Source organism: Nylanderia fulva, unplaced genomic scaffold (assembly GCF_048542155.1).
Source record: "Nylanderia fulva isolate GAGA-0341 unplaced genomic scaffold, ASM4854215v1 Scaffold21, whole genome shotgun sequence".
NCBI classification, from domain to species: Eukaryota; Metazoa; Arthropoda; class Insecta; order Hymenoptera; family Formicidae; genus Nylanderia; species Nylanderia fulva.
The window spans coordinates 1,423,739-1,441,083 of record NW_028190275.1 but is presented as its reverse complement, the minus strand read 5'-3'; the positions used below and the strand labels follow the sequence as shown (position 1 = coordinate 1,441,083).

Here is a 17,345-nt window from a genome sequence, read left to right as displayed (position 1 = left end):
GTAGCTATAATTGCAAGAAATTTGTATCTAAAATCCGAGCGAATTATGTTGTACAATAAGGAAACACAGAGAGTTTTAGTTTTAATGTATTTTTTTGTCATTTCCGAGTCTCGTTAATTTTCTTCATTTTTTAAAATTGTGAGAGAGAAGAAAAAAATTACAAATGTCAAATAATAAAAAAAAATATTTCATATTTCCCGGCAGTAAGGTCACGTGAGAATCGATAGTGAGTGATCGATAGTGCAAATCGGCACTAAATTCATTTCGTACAAAAATTTCGTAAAGGGAACGTGCATATGTGTGTAGAATTCTTAAATATATATGCAATTGAAGCGTAAAGATATATAATTTTTTAATCAATATATTACACCAAAATATCATAGTAACACAGTAGAAGATAAATATGAATAGAGATTGCGCGAATATATCTTGTGCGATATATATTTGTGTACACACACATACATACATGTACGCACACAATCACATCGAAAGATCAATATCAGTATGGCGGCGAGAAAGGAGCGGCTTCGTGCCGTGTGATCGTGACGATTAAAAACATAAGAGAAAAAAAAGGAAAATGACAGCCCACTTTTCTTTTCACCGGTGGACGACGCGACAAAGGTGTACTTTCACGAGGTGTCTTTATCGAACGGCGATCAAGTACCGAGGATCACGTTAATGTCAAACGGGTGGTTTGACGTTTGACAGTAGAGCAGCTGGAGATTTGACAGCGGGAGACCTATCGAGAGACAACTACGTACTTCGCAAGACTACAGAGATTAACGATCATCATGGCGAAGTACGATTGCTTAATTGCCGGCTTATCTAATTAGAGTAAACTTATATATAACACACACACACTTTGATAAAACATGCAACAGTTTTGTATGATAAACGCTATGTTTATGCTTTTCTCCGACTCAGCATGCAACTGCGTATAATGATTCTCCTTGAATCTTGGCGAAAGAGAATGTTTTGTAGACACAATTATATCTTGATAAAGCTACCACTGGAACATACTTCTACAGCGGACGAGCTCAGACTCTTGCTTCGCAAACTACTGATTTGCCGAGCAATCATATTTCACGACATATACGCCACTTGTAGTTTAATCTTATCTGTCCCGATACATTACATCGGTTACTGATACTGCCTAAATACGGCGATTATTCGCTTATATATGATTCACTCAGTCATGCGCCAAAACTGAAACGTTTCGTAGAACTCTGCAAAATCTTTGCATTATGCAGAATAATTTTGTTACAATGAAAGACTTTAAGATACATTTGCAATTGCTGCCAAAATATTTAGATAGATTAAGCTTGGAGAAACTTTGTCACAAATTTTGTAATCAGGAACAGAAAGTAAGCTAGTCTTTCTCTGAAAGTTACATAATAATCTAATTCATAAAAGCTTCTTACTTACTCTATGAAAAGTCATATTATATATATAATATTTATAAATTTATCATCTATATTTTATTTTACATTGAAACAACGATAATGTTTGTCATCGAATTCAAAATAATCTCTTTGTTGTCAGAGAGATGATGATAGTATTTATTTACGACACTGCAAAGTGTTGTAAAGAGGAGGATGACCCTGCCGAAGCAGTCATGTATTTTCATCCGGCTTGGGTATCTCTCACGCAAAGACTGGCTCTGGCAGGGCAGTTGATGGGTGTATATCACTTCCTGGCAACATCGTTCTCAGCACCACGTTCTATTACATTGCAAGGTGGAAAGTTTGTGTTGAAGAAATTTGGGCAGTATGTACTGGTGAGTTCATATTGCTATAGTATTTCAAGTTGCTGTTGCAAAATCTTCATTATATTTTAATAAATTGTCTGTGTTGGTTTATTCTAGGCAGTAGGGACTGATAGAAACATACATGATTGGATACTTGAAAGACGTGCTGACACTCTGGAATCATTATTGAAATTCTTCCATTGTGATCTTGTAAAGGTGCTGGAATCCCTCAACAGTGATCGCAATAGATTTACCGAAAAATTGTATCAGATGTTTGAGACTTATCTGCCAATTCTTCAACACAGTGCCAATCTATTTTCCAGCATTCCTGTCATTAAACTTCCAAAAGTTAGTATAGACAATATAAAATAGATGATATTGAATACAAAAGTGAATATAAAAATGTGAACATTATTCTTATATACATTTTGTTTCTCGTAGAGTGCCACTAATATATTTTTGGAAGGGATGCAAATGCTGCAGCATTATCAAGAGATAAATGGCATTTTAGGAGGAGCATTATTCTACAATAACAAGTAATGAAACAAATATTTACAAGTAAAATTGCATAGATATTGTTTAAAAATTTTAATAATTATTATATATTTATAATATTGCTATTTGTTAATTAATTGTTTTTAATTTATTTTATTCTTATTTTCTTTCAGGATAGTCTCAACACAGCTGGGAGCGGATTTAACGAAACAAATTGTCATAACTGATCCTTATAGGATAAAGGTATTTTCCATTATTAGTTAGATTTATCTAAATGTAAATGTGTGGTGTGTAATTGATCGAATAGAATATAAATGATTCTGTGTAGATCAATTTTTATCATTAGCGAAATTTATCACTTGTGTTTGCAAGAAACTTTTAATTCATCAAATTTTTAAAGGCTCCTACAGAGAGGATATCCACAGAATTTCATTTGCCGATTGGTGTTCAATTATTACAAGTGTACATAGAGCGGAAAGAGTTTGCGAAACTGATGCAAGAGGCGAATAACGAGCGATATTACAATTCGTGTCTCGATTCCGCAATTAAGAAGACATTGCAGAGAAAGGTAGATAGATGTAAATGCATAAAATTTAATTAGATGCCATAGTTTTTCGTTTAAAATGATGTAATCGACACTGTATTAATATTTAATTCTGAACTTTCAGAACGTATCAAAGAGCGGCGTCAAGGAGCCGCCCACCATGTCCGCCATGAAACGGGATACCTCGCGAATATTCACCGTCCCCGAGGAAGGCGAACTGGATTCTACAATTTACCCGCCGCCATCGCAATATGTGTCATCGGTACCACTTGCGATCAATCATGACTCGCCGATTAGACGCAAGCAAGAGGTCAAGCCAGAGCGTCCCAAAATTAGCGGTACCATCGTCAATCCGCTCACGCCCAGCGTCTGCGCGACGCCTTTGAAGGACATAGACCGAGTATTGCACGGAAACGCCATGCTCATTTGCTCGTCTGAAAGCGGTGGCGAGAACGACGAACATCGAAGCTCGTCGAAAAGCAACGACGACGATGATATTCCCGACGTCGTCAAAGAAGCGCTCAGGTATAGTTTAAGTCATCTCTAGAAACGTTTGGAAAGTTTCAAAAAATGTTTAATGTTAAATAGTAATTCAATTTTGATCGTATGAAAGGTGCAAACGTCTGAACAAACTGAGAAACGCTACTTCAAAGAAAAAGCCGATGAAAAGAAAGGATCCCGACCGGAAGAGTGTGAGCCTGCCAGACCTGACGTCATCAGTTAAGCCGCGCTTGAACGGTATTCCTAGAACCTATCGACCGGAGCTAGACAAAATGTAATTGAATAATAATCCGAATATTATTATGTATAACTTTTATATAACTTATTTTCTTCTATTAATTATTCTTCTGTTATTAAATTCTATTATAACAGCGAAACTTCACCTGACGACCGCGATCCGAATTCATCTCGGCGGAAGCTCAGCGGAAACGATAAACGATACTCGCGCACCATCACCGATCCCTGTTACCCCGTCTTCCGATGCGACGGTTTTCCGGTCTCGCAGTCGTTATATGAACAACACATTGCTTCGCACTGCGAGGAGCTGCGCGATGATGGTAACAGCAGCGGCATTCATGGAAGTTGCAACAACGATGACAATCTGCAATCGAAGAACCTATCGAGCGACTTGACGAGTGCGAAATTGTCAATAAATAGCAGCTCAAGTTCGATCTCGAAAGATGCTGGCGAAGGTACTTGATTTCAATTGTATTCTAAAGACCAAGTATTTTGAAGAAACCTAAAAATATAAAAAAAAACTATGTTAAGTAGAAAAATCTTCAATGTGTTTCAAATTTTTAGAAAATACCAATCCTGGCTACGACAAGAGCAAACAGGAGACGTACAAGAGATCGATGAGCCTACCGCTGAAACCGCTTAACATTGTCTCTGAAGTGCAAGACGGCGACGATAGACGAAGGTCGACGTCGGAATGTGGCGGTAGCTCGTTCGATTTCCCGCAGAGGCGAAAGCTGGATGGTCTACAGCTAACACCGCTGATGTCGAAACTGAGCCTGTTGGCCGACGAACGAACCAGTGGCTTTTGCAGCCGCGATACTACGCCGAGCGAATTTCGCGATCTCTCCGGATTCTCTGGCGGTGCAGCCATCAATGCAGCAACGACGATGACGATGACGACGTCGATGAATCAGCTGATAAGACAGAAGCTGGAATCGGTTGAGAAGGAAGTCAGCGATGGTGAAGACGAGCTGGAGGAGGACTGGGTCAACAAGGATGATCCCGCCGCCTGCCTCGAGAAGACCGAGCTGTTTCTTTGCGGCTATCAAAATATGGTGTTGGTGCTGCTAATGGAAAATGGTACCGCGAACAATCCAGATTTAATACACGCTCTGGTAAGTGTGAAAATTGCACGTATTGCGAAATTAGATTTAGGAATGAAAAATCTATAGTAGAAGCAAAAGCTTTATAATAAAAAGGAAAAAATAATATGAAACTAACGGGCTTCAAGTGTTCTCTCTTAGTCATGTCGATATTATACATACAAAGATGTGACTGTAAGAATAATAATAAATCATATAGTGGCATACTTGCGTGAGCACGTTGGGTAAACTCGAGTTGCGGCTGCAGCAATGTTTGGAACCATTGCCGTCGACAGAAAACAAGGAACTATACAGTATTTTAAACATTGACCCGCAATGGGACACCGTGCAACGTTACGGACTCTGGGGCGTTACCGAGTTGGACATCGTGTCTTGCCTCCACGACAGATTTACGCAAGCGAGCAATTTGACGGATATCATTGTCAGGTAATTATTTATAGCGTCAATTCTTCGCGAATAAAAAAAAGGATCGAATTTAATTACATTTTTATTTTACATTATTTAATTTATATTAGATTTTCAAAACTTATATTTGATCTCTTTTCGAGTTCATGAATCAGTTCTAATTTTATATTTTATGTTCTTGTAAAATAAATGTTTTCTAATAAGACTTTATGAAATATTTGTTAATTTTTTCACAATAATAAATTTATAAATTTAAAATTAAAAAACTTGTGATCACAGAGGAAGATCATAAATCTAATTAAGAAACGCTTCGTAATTAAAAAAAAAATCTTTTAAACAGAACGGAGGATACGGTGGTTTACGGTAACCAGTGTGGAGGAGTAGAAGTGTTTTATCAACAAGCTGTGGCACCGGGTGCTTTTGCGGTTCTTCCAACCCCGGCGGATCTCATGGGGATCGTAGCACTCAAGGCGAAGCGTCGATTAGAAAGAGATCACGGGATTGTGTTACTGTAAATCCAGAAACGTACGTCGCTTCCCATTTTCAGAAAAAGTAAGAAAAATAACACATAGATATATAAACATACACACATACGCGTTTACAATTTCGCTTATTTATCCTCGGCAGAGAAAATAAATTCAAATCCAGTTCGTATTCTGTACAAAGAAAGCAAAATGGAAATTATTCCGTCAGTTAAATCGAGATAAGATAATTTTAACAGGATATGCTGAACATTTTTCTACGGGTATTTTTGTAATCTGTGATTCTCCACCGTGCCGAGTGTGTAATTTCGAGAAAATTGGCTCTGAGAAAGAGGGAATAATCGAATAGGTTTTTTTATATATCGCTGCAATGTGTACTTATAGTATTCCTATCACATCACGAATCGAGAAATTTTCTATGATAATAATAACTGTCGACTTTATCCGATTTGTATTTTACCATCTCGTAATTGTATAGATATCATATTGAACGTTATTTGTATTATATATGTTGTTGTATATAAGATGTCTTAGAATCGACGGAAAGTAGACGCACAGCGTTATCAAATTAAAACTGTGGCGAGAGGCACTTTTTAATACTTTTTTTTTATCAACGAATGTGTATTCTGGGGCATTTCAATAGCTATATAAATTATTAAAAAGCAAAAATTTCTAGAAAATTATAAACTAAAGAGTCTTAGAAATAAAGATAAGTAATATTATAATATTAAATAATTCCATTTTTGCGAAATTTTACTACGCAACAAATAATGCTTCATTGTCCATCAATTCTCAAACATCTTATATCTAATTGATTCATTGTACATATCCGTATGCATTAAGTTATTTGCATTTTATTCGATAAGCGTCCAGTTTTCGTAAAGTAAAAATATAGTTGAAAATATATTCGCGAAAGAAAAAAAGACGGAGATCAGTATTCAGTTAATAGTTAATACGTTGCGCGTCCAGTATTTATAGTCGTTCGAATTGCTTTTATAGATAGAAACAAAATAATAGTGATATTTATAAGACTCGTCAGAATCGTCTGAGTTGGCATTGTCAATTGTAATTTAAGAATATTTTATGCATTTTTTTGCGTCATTGACGTCTCAATGTTCCGTTTTCGTCTCATATTTGAATAAAAATGTCGATGATCTCGCGCAAGAATCATTCGCAAAACGAGTTTTGGCAACGAGACGCGAATAATGCGCTATGTCCAAATTTTTATATAGTAATTTAAACGTTATGTTAATATATTGCATTTTTAGCGAGCAAAGTTGAATCGCATTGCGTCATCGCACGCATTCCACGATGATCTTTTCTCTTATATTTTATAGTTTTCCTTGTCAGTCCTTTGTTTGAAAGGAAAACTATAATAAAGATTCATCGTTTTTGAAGTCTCTTTCTTGAACTTATTTTCCAGCGCATTCTATGATCCTTCGTACAGTAATATTATTAGTTTGAAATTATTAATTTGTTACTAAAATTATATTGAAAGCCAGTGACGTAATCATTGGAAGGGCTGTCAGGTTTCAGTCTCTCCTTCCCCACCGAAGTCTAACCGACTAAGTTGTCAGCACTTTCGCAAAAGAAGCGCTTATACAGCACTGTTTTATTAAGTAAATAAAATTATAGTTGCTTAATGTTAAATATGAATTTGTTTTAATGTAATCGTTCATCCAGAATTTCAGTCTCCCGAAACAAAATCCTAAATATCTCTGTTGATAGTTCTATATTAACATATTCAATTTATAATTTCAAATTATAAATGTAATGAAAATTACATAAAAAAATATATAATAAGATATAATTGCATATACAATGTAATGCATAATTACAAAAACAAAATTTGAAAAAAATGATAGAATTACCATTTATAATTAAAACTAAAACTTTCTTCATATATAATTAAAATTGTTTTATATTCTTTGTTTAAAATTTAATGTATGTAATATTAATCGCAAAGTTTATAATGAATATCTCTGGCATAAGCACTATATGTAATCATCGCGCTAATATAATCATCTCAGTGAAGCGTATAACGTAAACAGCAAATATATATTTCTAATGTAGTACAAATGCATAAATGCATTAGAAGGTGTGTACACGGAAAGACTGCATTCTAACGCCAGACGGCATAAATATGTTTGTGATGTGGAAAGAGATATTACGTGAAAAAATATTTTAATATGCTGAAAGTGATTAACTATAAAATTTGAATTTTTTTCAAATTTTTCAAAGCAGTCGATATAGAAAAATTGGGGAAAAATAACATATTCTTATATTTTCAAAAAATGTATAAGAAAACTATACTTTCTTTAACTATACTTTCTTTCTATTTATATATCCAATCGTTTAAAATTATAGTGTAACGTTGAAATTTCATGTTTCTCTTTTCCACAAATTTACTGTAATTTAAACAATTATTGTACTAAAATTGAGATATATTTTTGCGAGAAGCTTATATTACCGTGAGGTAATACTTGATTAGTCGAAAAATAATAATCTTATAAATAACATTTCGTAAAATTTCTTTATACATATGCAATCCTATTAAACTTTCACAAAGAGTTTGTTTACATGCTAGGACTCTTAATAAGAAAACTATGCTGAACATCATTAGGAAGGCGAGCCCACTCGGCGCACGAATGCCATTCGAGTTGTGTCGCAACTTAACGACACACCCAATTAAAAAAAACTACTATCGTCACGACTCTAATTTATGGACCGCAAAGAACGAGACGCAAACAAGCCCCCATCATGAACCAATCGCGTGATTACGCGGGTTCTACCGATCACAGGTTGATATTTAAAGCCGAACTCGATACGCAGATCGCGATAATCGCTGTCATCATCAGGAGATTTCTTTTATCGTTTTCCTCGATTTTAATAAAATACTATGGTAAGATCAAGGAATGTCCGCTCATCTGAAAGTTTTTTTATATAAATTTTAAATTAAAGATAAATTATTGATTTTACTTAAATTGTGATTAGATAAAATATACAATTGATTATTTAATATAAAATGTAAAAAATTGTACAACAATTGTATATTTATACGAAGGTGGACATTCCTCTTCTATTCTATGATATATAATATTCTATAATCCTACTTTATGCTTTAAAGAAAAAAATTATAATTGTTATATTTAGTTCTTAAAAAAGTAATTTGTTAAATATTTATATGTATGCATCTCGAAAAGTAAATTCCTTGTGTTTGTTTTCAGACCAGTTACATTGATAAAGGACCTCAGGTAAGCGTCATCCTTTACGACAATTTAGTCTCCCTTCGTTTGGAATTTCTATTTAATATATGACATATATGATGCTTGCATTTTTCAGCCCGTTGGAGGAAAATTCCTCAGCTTCGACCACATAAGATTCTGGGTCGGAAATGCAAAGCAGGTAGATTTTCATAGGATATTTTCTATAAGATATCTTTTAATATGTATGAAAAGTATATGAGCTAGGAATAAAGATTCCTGACCCGAAAATGTAACAAAAATTTATATAAGCGTACGTTCAATTAAATTTTTTTCCAAATTACGACTCTTTTTGAATTTCATCGCAATATCATATTAGACATACAAATGTTTTTACGGAGTTTTTCTTATTGTTTCCTTCCCTTTAAACTATCTCTATATTTCTTACATATAAAGAAACTGAAAAATCTTGTATAAAATAAATTATAATAATCACTTATATACGTACACGTGAAAATAAAACAATTGCTTGCAGGCTGCCAGTTTCTATCGATGCAGGATGGGATTCGAACCATTGGGATATCGTGGCTTGGAAACTGGATCCAGACAAACAGCTACGCACGTCGTGAAACAGAACAAAGTGAGTAACTTTAAATGCAAACAAAGAAATAGAACATATTAATATTTAACAAGTTTACCTTAATTTAAAAATTAATAATTTATTTAAGAAACAAGTGTTTCGAAACGTTGATCTTGCATAATCTTTTCTAATGACCCAATTCGTAGATCATATTCGTGTTCGAGTCTCCGTACGAGCCTGACGATGGAGAAATATCGAAACATCTCTCTCGACACGGGGACGGCGTCCGGGATGTAGCATTCAGCGTCGAAGACATCCATACAATCGTGCAGGTAAAAGATTAAAATAAAGTTTCTTCCACATGAGCAGAATTTTCATATGTAAAAGACTTCTTTCTGGAATTAGGAAAAATAGAGATTAAATAAAAAAAATATTTTAATCCTTTCTAGCAAACAAAATTATAATCATTTTTTCATTTTTAACAAACTTTAACACACACATACACTTTCTCTTATCTTTCTTTTAATTTCAATTAATTAATATTGTGTAGGTAGCCAAAGAAAAAGGCGCCAAAATAGTGCGTAATATATGGGAGGAAAGTGATGAATTCGGCACTGTGAGGATGGCTACCGTTAAAACCGTAAGTATTAAAAAATATTCATTTGAAAATACTTTTCTGTTACGTAGAATCATATCAGATGTCCTCTAGATGTTCATGAATTAAATTGGTCATTTTCATCATAGTACGGCGACACGCTCCACACGCTCATTGACAGGACAAAGTATAAGGGTTTCTTTCTGCCAGGCTTTGTAAAGGCACCGGAAGATGTTCTTCTCAAACATTTGTACGTATGCAAAATCGCCAAATCTCACATAGAAATCAAACTAGGATTCCTTTCTATTCCTTCCTGTAAAAGATTCAATAACATTTTAATAGTAATATACTTTACAAAACAAAATTTTAAAGAATATCCTTTATTATATATTCTAAGATATTTGTGACATATCCTCAAAGCACTCTTTACAAACATAACAGATTTGTAGAACACGATGAAAACAGCTTTCATTATAAATCTAACTTGTTTTTCTCTATACATATATCGACATACTTCTGTCAAATAATTATAGGCCACAGACACATTTGAATTTTGTGGACCACGTGGTGGGTAATCAGCCCGACAAACAGATGGAATCCATTGCGAAATGGTATGCAAATGTATCTACTCTTGAATGTGTAAACACATTTATGCTAACGAGAAGTCATAACTCAGCGCATATTTTTTTTATTTTAAATAATATTGATAATTAATAGCAACGTTTGTGTTATGCAAATAAGTTTATCAATAAAATTAATTAAATATTAAAATATTAACGTAACGAACTAGTATACATGATAAAATATATAAAATTTGTGGTAAAATTCGTTAGATATTATTTAAATTAAATCAAATCGTTTTAAAACCTTAAAAAAATATATTTTCTTCAGCTAAACATAAAATACCAAATTAAATTAAGATTATTTCTTTGTCTTTTAGGTACGAGGAGTGTTTGCAGTTTCACAGATTCTGGTCAGTTGATGATACACAGTTGCATACGGAATATTCCGCACTACGATCCATCGTGATGACGAATTGGGAAGAGACGGTGAAGATGCCGATCAACGAGCCCGCATCCGGAAAGAAACGTTCCCAGATCCAAGAGTACGTCGAGTACTACGGTGGTGCTGGTGTACAACACATAGCTCTCAACACAAGCAACATTATTACAGCGGTAAAAAATTGAACATTCTAAAAGGAACTCACATTTTGTACATAACACATAACTAAGATGAAATTGTGCAATAAGTACTACGTTCCAATATACACTGCCAGTATAGAAAATCTCGAAAACATATGCAACGTAAGCTATAGATACAATAGTATTGGCAAGTGTATATCAGAATATTATAGCCATATATATATAAGCAAGTTTATAAAAGTCCATCTTTTTATTACAGCTAAATTATATTATTATACACTACTACGTTTTGCAATTAGCAATTATATTAATTTTATAATAATATATAGTTTTTATTAATAATAATAAATTTTTACGAATAATTAATTTTTTCACTGAATAAATTTACTAAATTAAGATATTTTCTTAAAAAATACTTCGCCTACACAGTTTATCGTTTCATTTTGCAGATAACAAATCTGCGTGCCAGAGGAATGGAGTTTCTTAACGTGCCCGACAGTTATTACGAAATGCTCAGAAACCGCCTAAAAGCCAGTGGCACGAAAATCGTGGAAGACTTGGATATATTGCAGGTACCTTTATTAATAGCGGACTGAAACTCTAATACATTAAATCGCTACGTATACTACTAATTTCATTGCACGTATTGTGTAGAAATTGAAGATATTAATAGACTACGACGAGAACGGCTATCTTCTACAAATATTTACGAAAAATATGCAAGACCGGCCGACGCTGTTCATAGAAGTTATACAGAGGCGCAATCATAATGTATGTATCGAGAAAAATTTGTAAAGCATATTTTGTCTCTTAAATTAATCTAATATTTTATGTCTAAATTTGTAAAATTTTTCATATATTAATATTTAAATTTGGAAAAAACTCGTTAATATCTAAATAATTGAAAATTTATTGTATTATTTCCTCATTTCAGGGTTTTGGCGCTGGCAATTTCCAAGCATTGTTCGAAGCAATCGAATTGGAGCAGGCAAAACGTGGAAATTTATAGATTATTAACATTATTAATATATATTTGTAAAATTAATAATATATAAAACTTTTATTTTTCTATTTCTCTATCTCAGCAAGTAATACTAACAAAAGGCAAAAAATGAGTATTTTCGGTACTTAATTATATAGCTACTCTTATAATTTTCTATAATGAAATATCACATTAAAAACATTATGCTACTTCTCCGCTTCAAAATTCATTCGGCACGGTCATACCTAAATATCCTGCCGCGTATTATTAATCAATAATAAATTTATGCACATCATAATAGTGCTGTGTGTTTGGTCGCTATCGACAAAAATGTCAAGGCTTTACTTTTTCGCGTCTGTGGAATAGATAATCAATTTGTCCGATTAATTCCGTATTCTTGTATATTTAATGGCCAACATTTTTGTATTACAAAAATACACAGCATTAAATGTAAAATATGTTACAATACATTTTGAAGCGTAGTGATGCAAATATATTACCTGCCGTCAAAAATCAAACTCTCCCGATCGATGAAACATCTATGTGTGTATGTACTGTATGTATATATGTACTGTATGTATGCGTGTTGTGCTACGTAATTAAGAAATGTAGATTTGTTTTTTTCGAGACAACGTACTTATATGTACGAAGAAAAGCGACGCAACTACTTAAACTGTTATCTTGTGATGTTTTCCGATTTTTTTCTGTTTTTTTTGTGGCCAAGATATATGCGGAAAGATACTCTTCATATAAAACTCGTGATATTATCTAGAAAGAATGGGGATAGATCTGTGATCGTGATGAGAGAGGGTTATCGATGAGATTAGGTGGCTCACTTATTAGCTCGCGATCTCCAGGGTCTCCGTCGCTCGGCAACCCGTCTGTCGATCACACACTTGTCGCGGAAACCAGCCCGATCATCCTCGTTCATGCCGAATCATGAATGCCAAGGCGAAAGATATCGTGCTGACAATAGTATGAGTTTCCCATCGGCTTCAACACAAAACACTGTGAGAAGGCATGCGGTGGGTCCTCGTCTGCCTATAATTAAAAACGTAAGTTATATTTTATATAATGATAGATATAGCAGAACATATGATGATAAAATAACATTAATGTTAAAGATGCTGATTAGATGTTTCACAGTAATATAAAATACAATTCGATGAGTTGAGGATGTAAAAATGACAAACATTAATCTGTAAATCATTGCAGTCCAGCCATTATTCCAATTCGTTCGGCAATTTAATCTTCTACTATGTTAAGTCACTTGCTAACACAATTATCAATTATTCTCTCTCTCTCTCTCTATACACTTTTTAAAACATACAAAATATAACAAAATTATCTTGTGTTATCTTATAAGGGAATTTTAGATTAAATAATGCAAATCTCCTTTAATTAAAAAATGTTGATTGAAAATAAATGGTGGAAAATGTCTCTCTCTACTTAAGAATAAAAATATCAAAAAATTGCAATAAAAAAATTAAATTGCAAAAAATGTAAAAAAACTACTTTAGATTATTACAATTAATAGTCGTATTGTAATTATAATGCAAATTTTGATTAATGTGTAAGGATATTTTGTAGACATGATTGCAGCTGCGTGCTATCCCAAACTCAAATAAAAGTAATGTACAAGTAACGTACGAAATTGTGTAAATAATGAAAAAGTTGGTGAACAGGATACACATCTTAACATTCGCAACAGCAGCCAATTCATGTTGTATATAATGCGGAAAAGCGATCTCTGCAAGATGCTTGTGATTGGAAATATTGGACAAAGCTTGCTTCTCAATGCAGAGCATGGAAGGGGGATTTTGCGATACCTGATGCCTAAACTGTGTCATGCAATGCGAGTCTGAAGATGTCGTGCTGCACATAAAAGCTGGTACCAATTGGCTTCAGGACAAATGTCTGGATGTACGCGTGGGGCTGATCTTCATCAGTCTGCCCGATCACCAACAATAATCACTAAATATTCTCTTTACAATTTAAAATAACTTAAAATTATTTATAGACCTCATGTTTTGTTTAACATTCCTTTGTAATCTGTATTTAATATTTATCTATAAATTGCATTAACAATCACTGTTTCTCATAGAAGAAAATTCTACAATATCATATGTGATATATACATATACTTTCTTTTTTGTTAAAATTATATTGACAGATATTAAATATTAAAAATTGAAAACGTGCGTAAATTAAATTACTGAACTGATTGGTTTAGACACAGATATCATATGTGTGCAAATATACAAGATTCAAATAGGACTTTTTGCAATATTTAATACTATATCCATTGCACAATTAACTTTCTGGATTGCATATACTTTGTTTCGCATCTCTTGTACTAGAGACAACTCTTAATAAGGAACCAAAGAATGTTTGCGATTATAATTCTTTTCTTACCTGCAACCTTCCTAATACATTAATAAGAACTCCGCCATCAAACATGGGTTGCGAATCAATTGCTGTTATTATCCGATTTATTTTTTGAAAGGATAAACTCTGGAAAACAAGAGAAAAAGTTAATATGTGCTAGGATAATTAAGTCATTGTATAAATTTTACATAAAATAAAAATAAAGGGATAAAAGAACTCTGCAATCAAAGCGAAGGGATCGAAAGCAATGTATAAATGCAGACGCAAGATTACAAAGTCTAAAGTATAAAATTACAAGTACATTTTCAGCTTTGCATCTATATTCTCTATCTAGTTTTAATTTAGCAAACTTTCAAAAATCTTAATATTTTTACTATTCAAAACTATGTAATCTCTATTTACAAATAAATCAATTACAAGGACAGGCTGATTCTCCTACAAAAAAATTCAGCAACTAATCTGTGCCTGAAGCAATAAGTGATAAAGACCAAGGAAGAGAGGGAGGGGGGAGGAAAAGGCGGGGAACACTATATAGATACACACATATATATATATATATATATATAATTGCAAAAAATTAGAAAATTCTCTCGACGTAAGAGCGAGCTCATTTACTCACAGTTAACTTCTCCATAATTTTGATAGCGCCCTGTATCTGCAAGCCTTCGAACGTCATGAAAGACGTCTCCGTCTGCAAAAAGGTTATGTCAGTCGGACCGAATCAAAGCGAGAGAGAGATACGTGTAAAGTCGAAGTCGAGCGCTTTAGGGTGGGAACGAAAACGACAGCCCTTACGTTGTACATGTTTATGAGGTTCGGCCTCTGCGCCGGGTCGTCGAAGAGCGCGTAATATTGCTGGACGAAGCCCTTGCCGATCGCCTCGTACGGCACGTTCATCGCCATGGTCGCACCAGTGACGGGAAAAGGAAACGTCAAAGAAACGTCAAAGAAACGTCAAGCGCGGCCCCTGAGTCTTCCTCGTTCTCTCCTTCTTTCCTGAGTTACTCCGCGACACCTGAGTCCCACCGACTCCGAGCCGAGATCCTACGACCGTGAAACAGCGCCGTGCAACATCCCTCGTGTCGAGGCAGGAAGCCACACTCGCGCCCCTGCGATATATCGAAGAGGCCGCGCACGCTACTCGAAGGTAAGAGCTCAATTGCGCGTTGTAAATTGCTTAGCGTCCGATCGCGCTTTGTACTTCATCCCTTTCTTGTCTCGCAACGAGAAAATGCGATCTTCCATGTCGAGAAATTCCATGGAATATTTTAGGTTGCTGTTATAACCTTACTGAATTGAATTCTATCGATAGGTTGCAAGTGCGATATCGATATAAATTTAGAATGTTATTTCGATGCAGTTGCGCTTTCTTTGTGAGACAAATCTATATGTTTAGCACATCGCAACGATATTGCATTTTGTTATTTTGATGGAGGCTTATGTATAAAAGTATTTTTATTTCTTTTTATTTTTCTTCTTTATTGCACTTATTTGTATATTTTGGGAAAATTTAGTGTTTGAATCACCCGCCATTTTTTAACTCGCTTCTCGAGTCGAAATACATTCGATTCTAATCGATCGGGATTATTCGATTGTTATCGATTGCAGGGAATTTCTCTCGAGGGTTTTTCCTTCGATTCTCGATTCAAGATTTCTCTTTCGCAGAGACGCGGCTGTGCATTTGTAGTCTTGCGCTTCATCTTTGAAAATTGAACGGTGCAACGTGTGTCTACGCAAGGAAGATACATATTTCTGCATCGCTTCTCTCTCATCGTGCGACAGGTACATATATTTATATACGTGTATAATTTATACCATATAATTCGAACATTTTAGCTTGCTGTTATAACCTATTGATCAGGGTATCGATTCTGTAATTTCTTCTAAAGTAAAAATGTGAATAAAGTGGAATATTTCCGCCAATCACACATCGATTTCCTTTTAAAATCAATGCGATTGGCGAAAATTGTTCACTTTTCACGTTTCCACTTTAGAAAAAATTACACAATTGACCCCCTGAATTGTATTTACAAGCGAGACATGAGACATATCTATATAGGTTATATACAAATATATAATTTATTTATTTTACTTTATTTTATTTTAATCGTAATGTTATTTATGCAATTGATCTTCTTTTACAAGACAAATCTATGTGCTTATCATATTGCGACAATATTGCATTTTGTTATAGTATTTTTATTTTCTTTTTTTCTCTTTTATTGCACTTATATTTTGTGGAAATTCAGTGTTTGAATCACCCGCCATTTTTTAGCTCTCTTCTCGAGTCGATATACATTCGATTCTAATCGATCGGGATTATTCGATTGCAATCGCCTTCGATTCTCGACTTCCTGAGTTCTCTTTCGTAGCAGAGAGAAGGATGAGAGTGGTCATCCCCTCGATTTAGCTGCAACCGGAATTCAAAGCGCCTCTATGTGCACAAAACGTGCACATTGAACTACGTAGCCATGTGCACGATGCTCCCGAGTGGTAACAGGCTATGTGCACGGTACGTGGTTCGATTCCGTGCTATGTGCACAGATGAGCGCCAGTAACACGTAGCTGTTAAAGGAGATGAGTTCGAGACCTCGCAGGGCCAATTTTTTTTTTTTTTTTTTTTTAGTACGACTATATTTGTCAATTTAATGAAATCCTTTTAATTATTGTGGAATAAAGAGATAAAATGCATTTCTCAAGCGTACGCGAGAAAATCGAAATCAAAAATAATGAGTGCCGTATAAATACGTATGGAATAGAGCGTTATATCGAAGAGCGTGTGGCGTAGCGTTAAGGGGCTAGACACGTACCGTCGAGATTAGAGGTTCGATTCTCAAGGAGTGACTTTTTTTTAATATTTTTTTATTTTAAATAAAATTTTTTTTTACCATAAAATGTAATTTTTACACAAAATAAATGTAAATAACACGATTTATTTACT

The 17,345-nt window shown here is 34.1% G+C and overlaps 3 protein-coding genes across 6 annotated transcripts; 2 read left to right on the top strand and 1 right to left on the bottom strand.

The window, feature by feature from the left end:
* Window positions 1–643: 643 nt before the first annotated feature.
* On the top strand, window positions 644–7,164 carry HPS4 (Hermansky-Pudlak syndrome 4 protein). Of its 2 annotated transcripts, none has more exons than XM_029307567.2 (12): window positions 644–799; window positions 1,543–1,777; window positions 1,865–2,095; window positions 2,189–2,283; window positions 2,416–2,485; window positions 2,643–2,810; window positions 2,911–3,311; window positions 3,400–3,561; window positions 3,660–3,979; window positions 4,089–4,639; window positions 4,827–5,053; window positions 5,373–7,164. In XM_029307567.2, exons 1-12 carry the CDS (start codon window positions 792–794, stop codon window positions 5,545–5,547), a joined length of 2,643 nt encoding a protein of 880 aa, XP_029163400.2. In that variant the 5' UTR covers window positions 644–791; the 3' UTR covers window positions 5,548–7,164. The 2 variants fall into 2 exon arrangements, with proteins under 2 accessions (XP_029163400.2, XP_029163401.2); XM_029307568.2 differs by lacking the exon at window positions 644–799 and adding an exon at window positions 813–1,364.
* A 389-nt stretch (window positions 7,165–7,553) lies between these two features.
* Window positions 7,554–15,700, bottom strand: Ntf-2 (nuclear transport factor-2). Of its 3 annotated transcripts, XR_003820373.2 has the most exons (7): window positions 15,200–15,689; window positions 15,024–15,095; window positions 14,432–14,530; window positions 12,853–13,057; window positions 9,970–10,205; window positions 9,416–9,692; window positions 7,554–9,331 (listed from the first exon to the last, which is right to left on the bottom strand). XR_003820373.2 is itself a non-coding variant. In XM_029307556.2 (4 exons), exons 1-4 carry the CDS (start codon window positions 15,305–15,307, stop codon window positions 12,944–12,946), a joined length of 393 nt encoding a protein of 130 aa, XP_029163389.1. In that variant the 5' UTR covers window positions 15,308–15,689; the 3' UTR covers window positions 12,400–12,943. The 3 variants fall into 3 exon arrangements, 2 of the variants coding, with proteins under 2 accessions (XP_029163389.1, XP_029163390.1); XM_029307556.2 differs by lacking the exons at window positions 7,554–9,331; window positions 9,416–9,692; window positions 9,970–10,205 and having other exon boundaries at window positions 12,400–13,057; XM_029307557.2 differs by lacking the exons at window positions 7,554–9,331; window positions 9,416–9,692; window positions 9,970–10,205; window positions 12,853–13,057 and adding an exon at window positions 13,849–13,966 and having other exon boundaries at window positions 15,200–15,700.
* Hpd (4-hydroxyphenylpyruvate dioxygenase) lies at window positions 8,331–12,515 on the top strand. Its single transcript, XM_029307554.2, has 12 exons — window positions 8,331–8,416; window positions 8,742–8,768; window positions 8,857–8,919; window positions 9,253–9,357; window positions 9,504–9,629; window positions 9,848–9,937; window positions 10,042–10,142; window positions 10,426–10,503; window positions 10,833–11,067; window positions 11,484–11,606; window positions 11,689–11,805; window positions 11,969–12,515. Exons 1-12 carry the CDS (start codon window positions 8,414–8,416, stop codon window positions 12,041–12,043), a joined length of 1,143 nt encoding a protein of 380 aa, XP_029163387.1. The 5' UTR covers window positions 8,331–8,413; the 3' UTR covers window positions 12,044–12,515.
* Window positions 15,701–17,345: the final 1,645 nt, after the last annotated feature.